Genomic DNA, 21,526 nt, shown 5'->3' on the forward strand with positions numbered 1-21,526 from the left:
ATTGTATGGATGTGAACAGGAGCATACTTTGAAACCATTCTGGGTTGAGGTCAAATGTTAATTGTTCGGACGTAGTTTAACTTATTGTTTGGAAAATGTAATGCTTGCCTTTATATTACTAAAACACACTACACAAACACCATTATAATAATCAGGATTAAGAATCCTTATATTCGATTACCATAATGATCAAGGATTTAGCAAACAAGTGTTTAGGATCCCAAGAAACCTTTTTTTTAAAATGTTTGAGCTCAAACAATAGTTTAAACATACAAAAGAAAGGAACGAAAGCATGAAAACAAGAATAATCACTTATAAAGACCAAACGAGGGCGAATTGGACTTTTTCCCAAGTTACCCATTCACCACGGCACATGTGTCATCCATCATGGAGGATGGCATAGAGGGGAAAGCCCCCTTATTATGCAGTGTGTCGCGACGCATTTCTACTATCATGATAACACTTCCAGACTAACTTTCAAAGTGAGTTGATTTACTATTCAATTCAAGTGATTCAAATGTCTATACATAGCTTTTGGAGTCATTTACTTATTAGCACTGGTTTTACCACACAATTCTTTACCATTAAAAGGTTGGATATCCGGACACAAAATGACCTATTTGCCTTTCAAAACTCACCCCAAGGTGATGTAAAACATAAACACTCACGCTCATACTAATTTAAATAGAAAAGGAAAAGTTAGATGACACAAAAACAGAGAGTGGTAGGGAGAGGGGTGAGAACAGGGTAGTGGGGAAAGAGATGAGGAAGGACAGAACAAAGACGGAGGAAGAACTGAGAAGGGTAGGATGCAGACTGGAGGGAGAGAGTTTTCAGAATATATCAAATAACTTCATTCATTTTTCATCCCCTTCTGAATACACAAGTCATGCTATTTATAAGTATGAGGTGTCCTTCTTAACAAGGAAACGTCCACTTGTGCTGCCTGGTTTCCTTCACAACAAAGAAAGTTACAAAAGTTAAGTGACAAGTAACAAAAACTAATAAACTAATGAAAAGAAATAAAGAACTAATAAATTATTTCCTCCTAAAGTAATATTTGTCATATTTTCTATCAATTCTCCCTGCTATAAAGAACTCTCCTCCAGAGAGGTAGAAAGTTGATTGGCTTCTGACAAGGCAAGATTAAGTTATTGGAATTCATTTTCTGAAATCTAGGTGGCATCTTTATTAGATTGACCTTTCCAATGAACCAAATAACGACGAAGGGGCCCCTCAAAGGCAAAGACCATTTGATCATCCATAATGGTCTCAATTTCGTCAGCTGATGATGAGACAGCAGGTAATGATAGAATTAGCACCTGTGAAGGTTGAGTACCTACATAATCATCAAAAAGGAAAGGGGAAGGCTTAAAAGTTCCCCAGTAAGGCATAAGATGCTCCACATTAAAAACTAGACTTATGGCCATATCAGAAGGTAATTCTAAAAGATAAGCATTAGGTCCTAATTTCTTTGTTATGCAAAAAGGTCCCAAAGCTCGAGCATGCAACTTTTTAAAAGCGTGTTTAGGGTAACTTTCTGGACGAATGTGAGCCATAACATAATTACCTATATTGAAGCTTTGAAATCGGCGATGAGTATTAATAGATAATTTATATTGATCATTACTCATCACTAATTTGTGCCTAATTTCAGCATGTAATTCATGAAGGCAATTGGCAAAGGATTCCCTAGATTTAGAGAAGCAAAATGTCAACGGGGTTGGTAGGAGGTCAATAGGCTGTTTAGGATTAAAACCTTAAATAATCTGGAAGGGACTCATGCCTGTAGACCTATTTACTGAATTATTATATGTAAACTATGTAGTGGGTAGAACCAAATCCTAGTTCTTTGGCCTATTTCCAACTAAACTTCGAAGCAAATTACCCAAACTATGAATAGTGACTTTATTTTTCCCATCAGTTTGGGAGTAAAAAGCAGAAGAGAACTTTAATTAGGTATCAAAAAGTTTCCATAAGGTCTTTCAAAATTAGCTAACAAACTTAACATCTCTATCAAATACGATAGTGGTAGGTAACCCATGTAGACACACAATCTCCTTAAAGAACAACTTTGGCAGATGTGAAGCATCCGTAGTTTTACTACAAGGAATAAAGTGAGCCATCTTTAAAACCCTGTCCACAAAAACTAATATAGAGTCATGACCTCTAGCTATGCGAGGCAATCCTAAGACAAAATCCATACTCAAGTCTTTCCAAGGTGCCTCAAGAATTGACAAAGGAGTATACCAACCGATATTCTGTCGCCTAGCTTTAGAAGTTTGACAATTTCAACAATGAGACATTATGCAAGCCATATCACGCTTGAGTGGAGGCCAGTAGAACCTATCTTTGATTAATGCCTTTATCTTATTAACCCTGAAATGACCAGCTAAACCTCCAGCGTGTAACTCCCATATAAGAAAATCTCGCATAAAAGTACATGGGATGCACAACTTGCTTCCGCGAAAAAGACGACTATCTTTAAGGATGAAATTAACATGCTCATGACAATTACCATTTCAAACTTCTTAGTATATTATCCCAAAATCTAGACATTAAGCATAGTCTTCCTTCAAGTTTTCAAAACCAACAACATTAACGCTCATAGTGTGCAACGAGTTGATCCATCAACTCAAGGTGTTAACCACTGTATTTTTTGTTCTTGAATGATGCTTGACCACAAAAGTGAATCCTTGAATATACTCAACCCATTTAGTATGTTTAGCATTTAAGTGCTGCTGAGAGTTGATAAACCTAAGCGCCTGATGATCAGAGTAAAGAACAAATTGTTGCGGAAAAAGATAGTATTTTTAATGCTCAAGGGATCTCACAATCGCATAAAATTCCTCGTTATAAGTAGAGTACTTTTATTTGGTATTATTGAGCTTTTTGCTAAAGAAAGCCATAGGGTGACCCTCTTGGCTTAATACAGCTCCGATTCCTATCCCAAACGTATCACAAGCAACTTTGAAACACTGTAAAATTTGATAAATACAAGATTGGAGTTTTAGAAAGCTTCTTCTTAATATCTTGGAAAGCTATAAAGCTGTAGAAGTCCACTGGAACTTGTCTTGTTTTAAGCAATTAATGATAGGAGCCATAATGGTACTAAAGTTTCTAATGAAGCATCTCTAAAAAGAAGCAAGACCATGAAAACTTTATACTTCATAGAGAGATTGTGGCTCAGGCCATTCTTGAATGGCTTGGACTTTCTCAGGGTCAGTTGCTAAACCTTTTTTAGAAACTAAGAAACTCAGGAAGATGACTTGATTTTGAAGAAATGAACACTTAAGCCAGTTAACATAAAACTATTCTTGACACAAGGTGAGAAAAATTAACTCGAGATGTTCCAAGTGTTCTTCTTTTAACTTGCTAAAAACTAGCATGTTATCAAAGTATGCCACCAAAAATTTTCCTAAGTATGAGCAAAGGAGGTGAGTCATTACTTTCATGAATGTACTTGGGGCATTTGATAACCCAAAAGGCATGACAAGCCATTCAAACAACCTATCTTGCATTTTGAAAGCAGTCTTCCACTCATCTCCAGGTGTAATCTTGATCTGATGATAACCATTCCTAAGGTCAATCTTGGAAAACCAACTAGATCCAAACGTTAAATTAAGCATGTCATCAAGTCTAAGAATGGGAAACCTATACTTGATGATGATCTTATTGATAGCTCTGCTGTCTACATACATTCTCTAAGAGCTGTCTTTCTTTAGGGTTAAAAGAGCAGGTACTGCACAAGGACTCATACTATACTAGATATAACCCCTTTCTAATAATTCATTGACTTGTCAGTTAAGCTCTGCCCTATCTTTAGGGTTCATCCTGTAGTACGGTAGATTGGGGAGTTGTGAACCTAGAATGAAATTAATTACATGTTGGATATCTCTCATTGGTGGTAATTCAGATGGAAGCTCATCTAGAGTGATATCCTAGAATTGTTGTAAGAGCTGTTACACCTCTTTTGGCATTTCTGAAGTAGTAGTAATTCATTGTGAGATCTTGGATACCAAAATAAACACAATCGTACTTTATTTGCTTTCTTGTACAAATTGTTTTTCTATCAGAAGATACAAGTTATGGGTTTTGGGTTTTGTGCCTTTTGATTTACTTGAGTATTTGCCTTCGTTGTCAAGCTTAACAGGATGTAACAAGATCGTCTTGCCTCCATGCTTAAATGTATAGGCATTCTCACTACCATGATTGATAACATTGTGGTCATAAAGCCACGATCGATCAAGTAAAATGTGAGCAATATCCATTGGAAGAACATCACAAATAATCTCTTCTTTATAGTCACCTATAGTGAAGAGGAACATGACATTGTTGGGTGACTGGTAAAGAAGTTTTGTCAACCCATGCAATACAAAAAGTTTCTGGGTGAAGTTCTGTCTTAAGGCCGAGTTAGGCTACTCCTTGTCTAGAAATAACATTTCTAGAACTCCCTCCATCAATCACTAATTTGCAAGCTTTATCTGAAGTGTGAAAAATACTTGTTTGCTTTCATGAATCACTAGGTAGAGGGACAGATAGAATGCATCACATAACTCCAACTCGATATGTCTCACACCCATGTTCATCAATGATGATGTCCTTATTGACATCTAAAGGACACTCAACTAGATCTATGACAACATTAGCATTTGCATTGTCTTCCTCACCCTCACATTGTGAGTTAATAACTAGAGTACGTTATGGGCATTTCAATGCAATATGACCCTTTGAGTGATAGTGAAAATACTTGACAAAAGAATTGTTAAGGTAGGAAGTAGGCACTATAGCCTCACTAGGCTTAGAAGTATTACCCTTCAACCTAGTTGCTTGAGTAGGTGTAAAAGACGAGCTAGGCCTAAATGTAAGTGCTTCTATTGGTCGTTCAAACAAATTAGAAGTTTGTGCTTGCCTAAACTAATTGCTCTGCATGTCGATACCCTTTGCAGATGAGTACTGTGATAGAGACTCTACTTCCAAAGTCTTATCATAAGCTTCTTCAAGAGACTTTGGAAAGTTTAACTTGAGCTCCTTCTGTATATATGGCTTGAGTCTAGTAACAAACTTAGTAATGGTGCATCATTCCTCTTCATCCACATCACATCTAATCATAAGGTCATTGAATCAGGAAATATACTTGGAAGTTGTGGAGACTTGCCTCAAATTAAGGTATTTATCATACAGTTAACTCTTATAATGAGTCGGCACATATTTTTCTTTCAGCTTGGCCTTTATTTCATCCTACGTCTCAATCAGTAGATAACCTTACCGCTCAATGTTCCTTTGGACATTTTGAGTAGATCCCACGAGCTTCATCTTCGTAAACCGAACTCGTTGAATATCTCTCATGTCATACCATTTAAAATAATCTTCCATGCTGGCTAACCAATCCACGAATGCACTAGGATTTAATCGTCCATCAAACTCAGGAGCTTTAACTTTAACCTTTTTGGTGATGTTATCAGTATGTGTCCTTCTAAGGCCTTCTTTACCATTCCTATGGACTAGTTGATATGGTCTATAATGTTGTTCTTCAGGCCCTTGTCCATCCCAAGTATCATTTATGTCATCATAATGATGATTGGTAAACTCATGAAGAGATGGTCTACTGTGGCTTTCACCCATAGCTCTAGAGGAATAACCAATCTTAAGGGAATCACTCTAAGTTGATTGTGGACTAGGAATTGCTCATTTCTAAGACTTGACTCTCCTCTAATGATTGGTCTTTTGAGTAACCCTTCAGTTGTTTTCCCTGCATCTTGTTTGTATGTTAACTAAATTGCACCCATTATCTCTTTAAATTTATTGTTCATGAATTCTTTAATTTCATCTAGCCACTGGTCCATATATGCCCTTTGAGTCCTTTCAGATTCCTTAAGATGATTTTGGGTGATGTAGGAGTTATTACCCATAGTAGATTTTAGGGTAGTAATTTCTTGATCTAATAAAGCTTGCTTATCATATAAATCATGAATGATCATACAATGACAAAGATGGTATAGTAAAGTGCAAGTTCGGAGTGGATTTAATAACCTAAGAAAGAAAGGCCCCCAAGTTGCCCTCACCTAAATAGGTGAAGTCTTTTTTTAACAACACTAATCCTCCAAGAATTCAAAAATTCCACAGGGATCGTATGCTAAATAGGTAATAACTCAAGTGAAGTCTTCATAGAAATCTCTGAAGGTTTAAAAACCTTTTAGGAAAATCATTAGAAACTTCAACTAACCTAGGGTAATTTTTAGACCCGAGTATAGGGCCGAATTGTGTGTGAGGTAGGTGTCCTAGGTTATACAAATACTATTATCAAAAGTCACAAATTAACAACATAATGATCAATGTAAATTCCTTTTTTTTATATATATTTCAAAATATTAAATTAAAACACAATTAAGAAAAATAAAAATAAAAATAAAAATTGTAATGCTCAAAAAAACTAAAGTACCACACAGCAAAGATTTTAGAATTAGTTATGAATAAAACACCTCCCTTTAATAACCAAATAAGCTAGTTAAATGAGAGGGTCGTCGGCCTTACTAGCATTGCTTTAAAAGCCTAAACAAAAAGTTTTACCCCTAAATAAGTTTTAAATGATGACTTGTGCCCCTCAGCTTCTTCAGAGTTGAAGAAATTTTGTGAAAACATAAGCAAATGCTAAAAATCAAGTTCTGGCGAAACTGTACAGACAGCACGTGCGACGGGGCGTGAGGCGCATGACGACCACGAGCAAAAACTCCTCCATTGTGTACCTGCAGGCAGAGGTGGTTTTTCTGGTTCTAACCAAATTTCTCCTCCTGAGCACGATGGTGGCATTCATTTTTGGATTTAATGTCAGGAAATGTGGCTCTGGGCGCTGGCAATGTGAACACAGAGTATGTTGAGCTACCCTATGAGTTTTCTCCAATCTCTGGCTGCAGAAATAGCCTAGGAACGTTCAGAGCCTTGCTCTGATACCAAGGTGATGTTAAACACAAATACTCACACTCACACTGATTTAAATAGAAAAGGAAAAGTGAGATGAAACAAAAAATAGAGAGTGGTAAGGAGAAGGACAAGAACAGGGCAGTAAGGGAAAGAGAAGAAGAAGGACAGAACAAAGAGGGAGGAAGAACAGAGAGGGGTAGGATGCAGATTGGAGGGAGAGAGTTTTCAAAATATATCAAATAACTTCATTCATTTTTCATCCCCTTCTGAATACACAAGTCATGCTATTTATAAGTATGAGGTTTTCTTCCTAACAAGGCAACGTCCACTTATGCTGCCTGGTTTCCTTCACATAAAGGAAACTTACAAAAGTTAAGTGAAAAAACAACAAAAACTAATAAACTAATGAAAAGAAATAAAGAACTAATAAATTATTTCCTCCTAAAGTAATATTTGCCATATTTTCTATCACAAGGTGTCTAAAACCATGAACTAAATGCTAATAATCCTAAGACCATTTAAACTAACTCAAATGGTCAACAATGCACCTAATTGACCAATCACATATCAACAAATATATTACAAACACAATTTGAACATTAAAATGCTGATTCCACTATAATTAATGGGTGTATGCGTAATTACATATAACATTACCATAACCATCCATACAAATACAATCATCATAATAACGATACTTATATTAGTATTTCGATCTCTCACAAACAATTTCCAACACAGATACCATATCCTAGCTAAAAATACCAAAATAACATAACTCATCATGCAAGTGCAATAAAACAATATGCATCTTAGAGTTGGCAATATATATATATATATATATGTAATTTTGTTACACCATATACCAAGTAAAGAGCTATACATACTAGATCCTTAGATCCTCAATAATGTCCTCCTTCCCTTTGCCCCTAGCGGAATCTTCACTTATTAAAACATAACCACGAGAGTAAGTTGATAACTTAGTAACCAAATAATCTAATATATTTACAAGTATACAATAATAGCATATGACTGTGTGAAGTGGAAAAAAAAACAAGTTATTAGATACATACAAACACAAGAGTATAATATTCCATTTCATATAATGCATAACTAATATTCTTCACCTTATATCCTCCTTATTTCCTCCAACTAAATATGTGAGCAAATAGGACCAAGTCTATGTAACTGGACTGGCCCAAGCTCACTAATCATGGGAAGAAGTTCCAGCCAAAGATGCCTTCACCTATTTTGGATCACATATTCTCCCTTTCTCAAATATCTGGGTGTCGTATGGTTAATCTATCTCTAGGATAGTACTGGGACTTTCAAACAATAAGAACTGAGCATCAGGGCCTCCACGGTGTTAGTGTACCATATAAATTTTATACAATGTACCCCTACAACATTAGGGTGAACTCTCACTCTCTTACAATAATCATGCTCATACTATTTCAATCATACATATATTACTTATAAGGAGTACTCATATAACAAATACTAATATTTCACATTGTATTCAATTTCACAATCATTTACAAATAAAGACAAAAGGGTTTTAAGTGTTTAACAATACTTTAGTTTAATACCACATCAAGCAAGTTTTTAAAATGTCAACTGTTCAAACATAAATCATAATTTTCATAATAGATTATATACATTTCATAAAACTCATAACTACTTAAATAAAAGAACTACATTGTAACATCCCGAAATTTTAAGACTCGAATTTATAAAAATAAAATAAAATATCTATAATTAAATTAAAATTTAGAATAATTTGATAGAGGTCTAGAGTTTGAATTTTACTAAGCAAAAGTTTGGTTTTATTTGATTTTTAACTATAGGAGGCATTCTGTTGCTATAAGGCATTGTGGAGGTACAAGTAGGTATAAGGTCTACCTGCGAGTTAAAGAGTGCTAGGGGGCATTCTGTTGGTCATGAAAGGCCATACCGGCCTAGGTCATGCATTCATGCATTTTAAATGGCTAAATTATATACTATGTTGAATTTATTATTTGTTTATTTGATTATGGTTTACTTTGTAATAATCAATGTAAATTTCATTGTTACTGAGACTGTGGTTGTCTCACCCCTTTCTTTTCAATATTCTAGGTTCAGGCGAAGGATCCAGTGGTGAATGGGGAAAGGAGCAAAGTTAGGGGTTTGCTTGTGATTTGTAAAGAACTGCAACCCCTTTCTTTTGAGCAAATATATTGTAATGTATTTAGAATTAGGGTATCAGTAGGACATGATTATATATGTGTGTGTGAATATGTATGGATTGTGTGCTTGTGTATGAATTTTTGTCTGTTTACAGACTTGTGGCTAGGAAACTTGGTTATGGTGTGTGATTTTGATGGATTTACTTAGCAGACCAAGTTTCTATTACAAGCAGATATTTATTTTGATATATATGTGATTTTATAAGCAAATACAAAGTGGTTGCATTGCAAATGATGTGCTATGGGCAAACATACACTTTGGATAGAGAGACTGAGTGCGTGGGCCCCACAAGAAGCTTTGAGCCAAGTGAAAATGTTTAGCATATGTATTTATATAAATACATGGTATTTGGATTGATTTGTGACCATTCTTGTATGATTTGTGTATTTTGGGGGTTTAGGGTCCATTTTGAGAAATGGCACCCGGGTGGTCAAATTTTGATGTATGGGGGTTTTTCATCATTTGAATGTTCTATCAGGTGTTTTTAGTCTTATTTGACGTGTCCAAAGTGTTTTCACAGGTTTGTGACCATTAGGATGAGATTTGGACAATTTTAAAAATGGTTTTTACCAAAAAGCTGCACTTTTGCATCTGGGTGTCCAAATCTTAATCTGACCGTTGGATTTCTCTAAAATTTGGGTCACAAGTAAAACCTTTTATAAGCTTCGTGTAGGATTTAGAATCACGTCAATCGAATATCGGACGGAGAAACGACGCAATCCGAAATTTGGTCTGGAGGTGCTGTCATGGCAGCATTAAATTGCTGTCATGATAGCTATAGTGTTGATGTTGTAACCTGCACAAAATTCAATCCATCTGTTGGATCTTTTCAAAATTTGGTATGCTAATAGTATTCTTAAAAAGTGATATGTGGGCTTTGGAATCACTCTGATAGGAGGTCGGATGATGAAATGGTGCACTTCGAAAGTTGGTCCGGAAGTGCTGTCATGACAACTTTTGACAGCAAAAGTGACCAAATTTATAACACGTCCAATTTTTAATCCGACCGTTAGATCTTTTTAAAATTTAGTACACTTATAGTACCCTTTGAATGTGACATGTGAGCTTTAAAATTTCTTCGATCCGGGATCGAAAGACAGAACGGTGCCACCCTAAAATTGACTTAGGAGGGCTGTCAGGACAATAATTTAATGCTATCATGACAGCATATTTTTACCCTTCTTTTGTCTAACTTGCTTCCGTGCGCTATAGGTAGAACCTATAAAATTTTTTAAAGGCTTTAAATGTTTAATTTGCAATTGTGTATTTGGTTAGTGATTTAAATGGTTTGTTTCCTAAGTTGGTTTTAGGATTAATTCCTTAACCACACTTATTTTATTTGAATTGTGTGATTTTTGGATAACACTCGGGGCAAGTGTTACATACATTATCCGATTGCTTGAACCCTTTTTGTTAGAAAAAGGGTTACCGTGACAATTTAATAACCCTACAAGATTCTACTAGCTCAATGATGCCCAATCAATATTTAATCTACAAGACTAAACACTAATAATCAATTTTAACTATAAATAACCCCTTTTTAGCCTAATTTAGGTACCCACAATACCTCAATTCCCTCTTTAGCAAAATTAGCACTTCCAACATACTTCATTAATTTCATTTAATACTCAAGTACTTGGATAACATCAATTCTTCACCTATATTGCTCCCAATCTTCTAATTTTCACTTAGAGTTCATTCAAACCCTAATTCAAAACTCTAAATCATTATAAAATCTTTAAACCTAAGTTTAAAAACTTGATTTAACTGCCAAGGCTCCATCTAAGCTAATGGGTTTGACCAAAACATTCCCTTGACCAAAAATAGCTTCCCACATTATCATTTAAAGGTGAAAATGCATGAAAGATAAAGATGGGAGATAGGGAAGGCATACTTAATAATAATCAAGCTCTAAACACTCTCAAAATGACGTTGGAACCAAGCCCTAGTAGAGATAAGATGTTGCCTCTTCATTTTTTCCTTCTTTCTTTCTTTCTTTCTTTCTTTTCTATCTGTCCACCACAATGCATCATGACGAATGGCACAATAAAGCTTAGAGAAATTTGGGTTTTGACTTGGGCTTAGTTGACTCAAACTTCATCCTAGCCCACTTCCACGACTGTCCAAAGGTTCAACAACCTCATTAACAATCTAAAAATACTATTAAATCATTAATCACCCAATATTTATTAAATTACCCTTATTTATACTTTAAATCCCAAATTTTAGAATTTAGGGATGTTACAAAAAGTTTATGACATAACAAGGATTTATTTTATACTGTTTGGGATGTACACTTGGGTCACATTGTTAAGTCAAAATTTATGCTTAAAAATTATTTAGGATTTTGCCACCCTAGGAGTTATGCTTCTGTGCTAAATTTTGATATCAAAACCATTACTTGATTTTTGAACGTTGATTACTTCTATGGAATCCCTTGATGCAAATGGTTCCACATTGTTTTCCAATAGATATAAGTATGATTTACAATAACTACTATTCTAAATATCATCTTAATGTTTAATTATTACATTAAATTCCTTCTATCATAGTAGAACTTTTCTACCATGGTAGGTTATTTTTAAAATTATTTATTTATATGTCAAACTCTTTTTTATAGTGGTAGGATTTCCAAAAGGGGTTTATTTTTTAATTACCATGGCAATCTCTTTTTTTTACCATGGTAAGGGTTCGACATCACTAATTTGATTTAGTAACTTATTAATTTGAGAAAAACGAGTTCAAAAATTCAGAGTGTTACAGTCTTTACATCTAATTTTAAATTATATTCAAGTTTTAAGGGACCAAATTGTAATTTTTAAAACTTAATTGTAAACAAATCTATTTCATGAGATTTATACTTAATTTTTCATTAATTTGCAAAAAATAAGTTTGAAAATTTAAAATATTACAGTCTTTATATTCAATTTCGAATTACACTTCAATGTCAATAGACTTAATTGTGATTTTTAAAATTTATTTATAAATAAGTTTGTTTTATGGTTTCTATACTTAATTTTTCATTTTAGTAATTTAATAAATTCACCCTAAGACACACACACACCAAAAAAAAAAAAAAAAAAGCGAAAAGAACAAGAATGCAGAGAGTTGAAGAACTCGCGGGTAGCAGAGGGCATCCGGTCGACTACAGCTGCAAGCTTCGACACCAAAGAAGACTATGGTTGGCACAAAGAAATCGGACACATGGCCACCGTTCTAGACTCCAATTGCTTCACTCATTGTACTCAATCTTCTCCCTGTCGGTTCATTCGCTCCCCTTCACTCTCTCATAACTTCTTCAACTGCACCTTGAAGTTGAAGCCACCACCACGACCACTCACTTCTCGCCTGCACTCTCCAGCTACGACCTTGCTGACACCTCTATTCAAAAACTCAAAATTTCGACATGCCCTTCACTCCTCAGCCTCACCAATCTACTTCCTTCAAACCCCACAAACTTCTGTTTCGGATTCAAATCCCCCCCTCTTCTCAGAGGCTTCTGGCGACGGGGATTCTATCGTTGATGGGCTTTTCAAGTTGCTTCGCATATCGGCTCGATACGGCGACGCTGAGCTTGCTAGGGCTGCTCATGCTTCTGTTGTCAAGCTCGAGGAAGATACATATCTGGGCAATGCCCTCATTGTTGCTTATTTGAAGCTGGGCCTCTTTTCTGATGCTTACAATGTATTCTTTGGCCTTTCTTCCCCAGATGTGGTGTCTTACACCGCGTTGATTTCAGGGTTTTCCAAGTCGAATCGAGAAGAAGCAGCATTTGAGCTTTTCCTTCGCATGAGAGATTCGGGTATAGAGCCCAACGAATACAGTTTTGTTGCAATTTTAACTGCTTGCATTCGAATTATGCATGTACATTTAGGGCTACAGATACATAATATAGCAATCAAAATGGGGTTTCTGGATTGTGTTTTCGTTGCAAACGCACTTATGGGGTTGTATAGCAAGTGTGGGTATTACGATGTTGTCCTCAAATTGTTTGGTGAAATGCGTGAGAGGGATATTGCATCTTGGAACACTGTTATATCTGGTGCTGTCAAGGAGTCGAGGCACGACACGCCATTACAGTTATTCCGTGACATGCAGCAAAATGATGGTTTAAAAATAGATTACTTCACTCTATCAACACTCTTGATTGCTTGTGTCGAGAGTGTTGCGGTGATGGAGGGCCAACAAGTCCATGCACACGCTATTAAGTCTGGATTGGAATCAAATCTGAGTGTTGGTAATACTCTTATTAGATTCTATACAAAGTGTGGAACTCTTGATGATGTGGTATCAGTGTTTGACAGGATGACTGTGAGAGATGTTATTACTTGGACAGAGATTGTAACAGCTTACATGGAATTTGGGTTAGTGAATTCAGCTTTGAGAATATTTGATGAGATGCCAGAAAAAAATCCGGTCTCTTATAATGCTCTTTTGTCGGGATTTTGTCAAAATGGTGAAGGTCTGAAGGCATTGCACTTATTTCTCAAAATGGTAGAAGATAATTTAGAGTTAACAGATTTCTCTTTGACTAGTATTATTAGTGCCTGCAGCTTGCTTGCAGATTATAGGGTCAGCAAGCAGATCCATGGATTTGTTCTTAAGTTTGGTTTTGGACCAAATGTTTTTATTGAAACAGCATTGCTTGACATGTATACAAGATGTGGGAGGATGGAAGAGGCCAAAAATATGTTCTGTCGATTGTGGTTAAAGGAAGGAAACACTGTAGCTTGGACATCCATGATATGTGGCTATGCTCGAAATGGACAACCAGATGAAGCAATCTCTCTTATCCAGCTTGGTCAATTAGAAGGGAAAACAATTATGGATGAATTTGCCCTGTCTGCTATGCTTGGTCTTTGTGGAGTTATTGGCTGTCATGAATTGGGGAAGCAAATTCATTGCCATGTTATCAAATTAGGTTTTGAATTTGATGTAGGTGTCGGAAATGCAATTATTAGCATGTATTTCAAATGCTGGAATGTGGATGATGCAATAAAGATGTTTTATAATATGCCCAAAACTGACATTGTTTCATGGAATGCTTTAATTACCGGTCATATTTTGCACAGGTTGGGTGATAGAGCATTAGAAATTTGGTCAAATATGCAGAAGGAATGCATAAAGCCAGATGAAGTTACATTTGTTTTAGTCATTTCAGCATACACGCTAAGTAACTTGAATTTAGTTGATGATTGTCGTGGTTTGTTTCATTCAATGAGAACTATTTATGGCATTGAGCCCACTTCTGAGCATTATGCGTCCTTCATTAGCGTTTTGGGTTACTGGGGACGTCTGGAAGAAGCAGAGGAAACTATCAACAAGATGCCTTTTGAGCCTGCTGCTTCTGTTTGGCGTACATTGCTTGATAGTTGCAGACTACATAAGAACACAATTATTGGAAAACAGGTCGTGAAGAAAATTCTAGCTCTGGAACCAAAAGATCCTTCAACCAATATACTTGTTGCAAATCTTTATTCTGCTTCTGGGAGGTGGCACTGCTCTGAAGTGATCAGGGAGAATATGAGACAGAGTGGATTTCGCAAGCACCCAGCTCAAAGCTGGATCATTTCTCATAAGAAGATGCATTCATTCTATGCAAGAGATAGGTCCCACCCCCAAGCTAAAGACATCTATCGTGGATTGGAGATTCTAATATTGGAGTGCATGAAAGTTGGATATGTACCTGACACTAGCTTTGTTCTCCATGAAGTAGAGGAGTATCAAAAAAAGGATTTTTTATTCCATCACAGTGCAAAATTGGCGGCAACTTATGGACTTCTGACAAGAAAGCATGGAAAGCCCATTCGGATTGTCAAGAACATTCTTCTGTGTGGGGATTGCCACACGTTCTTGAAATATGTATCTATTGTCACTAGGAGGGATATATTTCTGAGAGATTCTTCCGGATTTCATTATTTCTCTGGTGGCCTATGTTCATGTAAAGATTATTGGTAAAATGCTGGCTGAATCTAATTCGTCAGCTTCATAATTGTTGTAAGTTATAACAATAAATAAGTGTTTATTCTTTATTTGTTAAAAGAAGCTTCAATGTAAGTTACCACAAAGCAACTATGATAGGTAAACTTACGCTTTCATAGTTTCATATATGGAAATTACAATGCGGAAATTCTTTATATGAACCTGTTTGAAAACTCGATTCAGCTGGAAATATTTTTTTCAGTGGCTTCTAAAACTTAATAGAACTTTAGAAGTTGAAAGTGCTAAAAACATTTGACCATGGTGGTGCAATCCAGTTTGGTTGCAAATTCTCGTTTCTCATTCTACTTACCAGAGAAGTTTAATTTGAATGATTTGTGTACTAGTGATTGTTTTGATAATGTTGTTCTGTATTTTTCTCTTGTTTTTAAATGTTTTGACGGAACATATTCAAGAGGAAATCCCGAAATGTATGCTCTTCGCGGATGATATAGTTCTTATAGCAGAGACAAGAGAAGAGATTAATTGCAAACTTGAGTTATGGAGGAGGACATTGGAGTCGAAAGGTTTTCGTCTGAGTAGAAGTAAGGCGGAATATTTATATTGTAAATTTGGTAAAGGACTATTCGAAAATAATTTGGAAGTGAAATTGGGAGATCAAATTATACCTCAAGTAGAAAAGTTTAGATATTTGGGAGCCATTATTCAAAATGATGGCGAAATCAGTGGAGATATTTCACATAGAATTCAAGCTGGGTGGTTTAATTGGAGAAAAGCTAAAGGAGTTATTTGTGACCGTAAGGTGCCTAATAAACTTAAAGGAAAGTTTTATCGTACTGCTATCAGACCGGCAATGTTATATAGTAGTGAATGCTGGGCTCTAACGGGACAGCAAGAGCATAAAGTTGGAGTAGCAGAGATGAGAATGTTACGATGGATGTGCGGACATACACGTAAAGATAAAATTCGAAATGAGCACATACGTGAAAAAGTGAGGGTGGCACCTATTGAGGAAAAAATGGTAGAAAATCGGTTGAGATGGTTTGGGCATGTACAAAGAAGACCAAGGGAGGCACCAGTGAGAAGAGTGGAACATATAACTTTGAGTCCGATTAAGAGAGGTAGAGGAAGGCCTAAGAGAACACTCTTGGAAGTTGTTGAACGTGATCTCTTAATTAATAATATTTCTAAAAGCTTAATAAATGATAGAGCACAATGGCGTCTTGCAATCCATGTAGCCGACCCCACCTAGTGGGATAAAGGCTTCTTGTTGTTGTTGTTGTTGTTCTGTATTTTTCTCTTGTCTCTGTTCTGTTTCTCTTTTTCAGAAGTACAATGATTTGCTGTTTGTTGCTCTTCATCCTGAAATACCTCAACTCTTGCGCATGAGGCAAGAGCAGTTATAGATTAAAGTGCAAGTTGCTTTATATAGATTAATTCCACTGACCTTATTCTAGCCATATGCTAGTGACTGTACTGCTACATAAAATCGGAACTACTGCCTGTGGCTGAATATGTCAATTTTGCAACAATTGCCAAAGAGTAATAAGGACAAAAAGTCAAAAGCTACAGCTCTCCCCCGTCTGTTTTGTTGACAGAAAAGATGATAGACCTGTCCTCTTAACATTTGAAGTTTGATGACCCATTCCTAAATCGTGACCCATTTCTAAACCGTGACCAATTTTTTTCTTAAAGGGGATTAAAAAGGTGATTATACCTATGACATCAAATAAATCTCCAAGTCCCACTGAATAAGACATAAGTTACAGCCTTCAAACATAATTGTTAACTTATTATTAGGGGGGTCAACTAAAGTACTTTCCCCAATAACCTTAAGGACCTGTTTGGTTCGTGGAATATGTGAGAATGGAATGGAATGGAGTGCAATGATGATTGCTGCTGGTGTGTTTGGTATGACTTTAGAGAAATATATACATATTTTGCATTTTAACCTTGACAGAATTTCTGAAGAATGCTTTCATTTGGTCAGAAAAAGTTGCTGTTGCATTTAAAAGGTTGAAGGAAACCCTAGTGACAGCACCAGTATTGGCACTTCCAGACTCTAGCAAGGTTTTTTGAAGTAGAAACTAATGCTTGTGGTTCAGGAATTGAGGATTTATTGATGCAACATAATCAACCTGTAGCATTTTCAGCAAAGATTTGGCTCCTAGGCACTGAAATCTTTCATTAAAGGAAGTAATTGTCCTTTCATTTGTGAAGTGCTGGATTCAATATTGCTTAATTGTTTTCTGACGAGAAAAATTTTGCTACCATATTAGTCTCTGAAATCATTTCTGGTGTTCTCCTCATCATATGAAAAAAGAAAAAATCGTTATTAGTGTTACTATACATGATTTGATTTGAATTTGTTATTTTTATCAGAGCTTAATCTTATATAGTGTCAATCATTAAACTTATATTCAGCTGCTCAGTATTAATCAAACAATTACGGTTGTTCAGAAGCTACAGAGAGGCTCGTTTTCTATCCTTATTTTCTTTTTTATTCACAACGTGGTGGAAAATATGGGGGATATCGTAATTCCTGGGATTATTCAAGGGCTAGTATCTTCTTTTACCCGGTTGGTTTAAATTTTGCTTCTACCTTTGAGAATGAAAGCTGCTTTCTTGCTTCCTAATCCGTAGCTTCGAAATTATGTGCTGTTGCATCCCTACCTCTTGTTTATTTGTGATTTCTCATATTCAGCTTATCATTCTTTAATGATCACGGGTGGCTATACCATTCGTGAAGGCCCTGCTCTATCACATGGTCCGTGCATTGGAACTGTGACTTTGTGTTCGTTACTCTCTGTTGTTCTTCTATCACATGGTCCATACCTTGGCCATACTGTGATTGCTTATAGAACCAGATGCAGAGCTCGGAGAAAGCTCCTTCTTCACCGAGTTCACCATGAAGTTGTGAGTTCTCTTGTCTTGCTTGTCCTTAGTTGTTAGTATTTCGATTCTCTGTAGTTTGGGCTCTCTTTGAAATTTAGTGATTCTAATAGTATGTAGCAGGTAAAAGAAATCTCTTGGAATTGGTGGTGAGAAATGTCCCTGCATTGTGGCTGCAATCGCTAGAGCGGTCACATGCCAGCCCTCAAGGAGGCCATTCAGGGGTGCAAGTTACCTGCCAAGGAGCAAAGACAGTGTTCTAGTGGCAAAATATGTTTAGTGACGTCAGAGAGTTCATCAAGCGCTGCGATACATGCGTTAGATGTAAATATGAAGCTGTAGCATCACCAAGTCTGATGCAACCTCTTCCCATCCCACATACAATTTAGGAAAGCATCCTAATGGGTTTCAATGAGGGCTTGCCTAAGTCCAATGGAAAGGAAACCATTTGGCTTGTGGTGGATAGGCTGAAGTAATATGCACACTTTTTGCCCTTTTCTCATCCATTTAGTGCTGCGACATTGGCTCAACATTTTCTTGATCATGTTTACAAGTTGCATGGTACTCCGATGCAGATTATACGTGATAGGGACCCGATCTTTGCAAGTAACTTTTGGAAGGAGTTTTTGAAGGTCTTGGGCATTGAACAGAAGTTGGCTTCCTCTTACTACCCACAAACCGATGGGCAATTAGAAGTGCTTAATTGTTTCCTAGAAACCTACTTGAGGATCATGTGTTGATTGAAGCCCAGGGTTGGGGGAAAACGGCTACCATTAGTGGAGTAGTGGTAATGCCACTTTACATACCTCAATTAAAACTACTCCTTATGAAATACTCTATGGATAGAAGCCACACCCCTGCACGTACCCTATTGGTTTATAAAAGCTTCTGTGAAGCTGTGGACAGGGCATTTTCTGCGAGAAAGGAAGATTTGGCTTTGTTAAAACAGCATTTGCAGGGTGCTACTAATAAAATGAAGCAAAGGGCTGACTTGCAGAGGTCAGATTGGAGTTTCAAGTGGGACGGACAATGGGTATTTAGCAAACTACAGCTCTATAGACAGATTTCTGCAGCTTCTAGAAGTTCACGTAAATTAGCACCTAAGTACTTTAATCCTTACAAGGTCTCACAAATTGTACGGCCAGTCGCTTATAAGCTAGAATTACCTCCAGAATCAAGAATTCATTCATCGTTTCATGTCTCCTACTTGAACTATACCCTGATCCATTAGTGAAGCAAAGATATCCTCCAGTTGATTGGCCAATGCCACCTACAGACCTGGTTCCTGAGAATATACTGAGTAAAAGAATGGGACGGAAGAAAGGCAGGATCATTCATTGAAGTTCTTCTGCAGTGGAAATGGTTGTCAGATGAGGAAGAAAGCTGGGATTCACTTTTCGAGCTGCAGAAACAGGTCCTTTGTGGGGTACTGATATGTGATTTGTAAATTACAAGGTGACTTGTTTGTGAGTTCGTTCTTTTCAGAGTGGGGAGTTGTAGCCGTTAGAGGGGCAACGAAGGAGTGCATGCCAAGGATTGAGTTGTGTCTTCAGTTAATGAAATATTCAGGTTTCAGTTTATCACTTCCTGTCATATTTGTCTCTGTTCTCTCTCTCCTGTTCTGTTTCTCTTCTCTTCTCTCTCACCTCTGTCTTCTGACCACTATAATATCACTATAGCAGTATAATTGTGATTTCTCTTCTCCTCTCTCAATGTGAGCGGTTCAAACACTTGACATGTGGAAGGATCATTATCCTCAACACCAACATGACAGTCAACCATTGATGTATAATTATGATTTCTGATTACGTGAAATATTTGGTTCTAGCATTTTTTTGTGATGTAAAAGTTTTCTTGTAAATTCATAACTTGGGAAAGGAGAAGCTGCAAAAAATTCGTGACCAGATATTGATGGGACCTATAACTATTGATGTGTACAGTTATTGTTGGAAAATGCTAGTACTATTGGAATATATTTTCTTAAAAGGAATTGAAAAGCTGTATATGGTGCTCTGCATGATGATGATAAAATGCTTTATGGATTTGTTTAGAAAGAGATTTATACGGTTTCTCTTTAGTCTGATTTGCTTGATGTTCATCTTTTCAGATCTCATTTTTCCTTTTGACATCTTATCAGCAGCCTAAAAGGCTCTCAATAGTAATATGTATACTATTGTATGTTGTGTGTTTCTGTTAAATTTGAACCATGACGATGATATAATGTTCATATATATATATATATATATATATTCGTTGCCATTTTGACTTCCTTTCTATTTACTATTTTTTTGGTTCATGTTGGATAAAAATAGGTTAGACTGAGTTAGGCTTTGACTAAATAAGTTTGAATTTATACAGTAGGTCAGAAGTTTATGCTTGAAGTCTATAAAAAGTTTTTTTTTTTTTCCCCTTTCACGGCTTAAACCTCGACTTTCCTAAAGTCTAACCTAACCTAAAAGTTTATTTAAAAGCTTACTTAAAAGTAAGCTTTTACTTAAAAGTAAGCTTTTAAAATAAGTTTATAAATAAGTAAGCTTTTAAAATAAGTTTATAAATATATCAAATATATTTTGGGACTATTAAAATCTATATTTATATAATATGACTTATCAATTTCAATATGTAATAATTAAGATGATTTATCAATTACAATACAGTAATGAAGAAATATAATTAAAATTAATATATTAGTCCAATTTGGTTGAAAATATAACTAAAGATAAAAAAAAAAGATAGATTGATTAAAACTAATGTATATGTAATATATTACAAAATATAATATATATATATATATATAAGCCGACTTCTTAAATTTGTATATTAAGCTTCACAAAAGTAGGCCTGGCCTATTTACTATTTAACTAAATAGGCCTAATCAAATACTTGAACTTAATCTAAGCCTATTTAATAAATAGACTGGGTTGAGTTTAAAGTAAGCAAAGGCGTATGCCTTTGTTTATTTCCATCATTAAGTGCACTTGATATTTGGAGTCATTTAGACTTTGAGTTATCCAAATCAAGCTAGTGTGGATTACAAAGGTGACAAGTTCTCTCAATGAGTATTTAATGCAAATTTATACTTAAGATGCAAATTCAAGACCTTTAGAAATTAACAAAGTTATTAATCACCTGAAAATTATTAGACACAATAATTTCTTGTGATCTTGCTAGAACAGCTTCTTAAATATTTCTATTTTTTATTATGGTGGATGTTCACCCCACAAAAAAAAAATTATGGTGGGTGATCATTGGTGTTGCATCTTTACTTGGCCTCAATAAGTCATTTGGATATAAGAAAATGTAACACACCATCCAAATATACTTTATTTCATTGTAGAACTCATGGATGGACTCAAGAAGTCTCCTAATTTTGCCATTTTATTTGACAAGGATATATTAAGTCAACCAATAATAATTGGTCAGAGTAGAAGAGACTTAATTCTCTTCAAGTAAGGTCAATTTTTTTTAAAGAAATAATTTAGGTTAATTGGATCCAGGAGCTAATAAGGGTTAAGGCATATTTTTGAGCTTAAAAAGTAATTATAGA

The 21,526-nt window shown here is 35.7% G+C and overlaps 1 protein-coding gene across 1 annotated transcript; it reads left to right on the forward strand.

Moving 5' to 3' along the window:
* The first annotated feature begins 12,260 nt into the window (after positions 1-12,260).
* On the forward strand, positions 12,261-15,245 carry LOC129301856 (pentatricopeptide repeat-containing protein At5g03800). The gene has a single exon (XM_054940469.1). It carries the CDS (start codon positions 12,352-12,354, stop codon positions 15,103-15,105), a length of 2,754 nt encoding a protein of 917 aa, XP_054796444.1. The 5' UTR covers positions 12,261-12,351; the 3' UTR covers positions 15,106-15,245.
* The last annotated feature ends 6,281 nt before the right edge of the window (positions 15,246-21,526 follow it).

The sequence above is a fragment of the Prosopis cineraria genome, unplaced genomic scaffold (assembly GCF_029017545.1).
Source record: "Prosopis cineraria cultivar Desert tree isolate PC_DT_omini unplaced genomic scaffold, ASM2901754v1 PC2, whole genome shotgun sequence".
NCBI lineage: Eukaryota > Viridiplantae > Streptophyta > Magnoliopsida > Fabales > Fabaceae > Prosopis > Prosopis cineraria.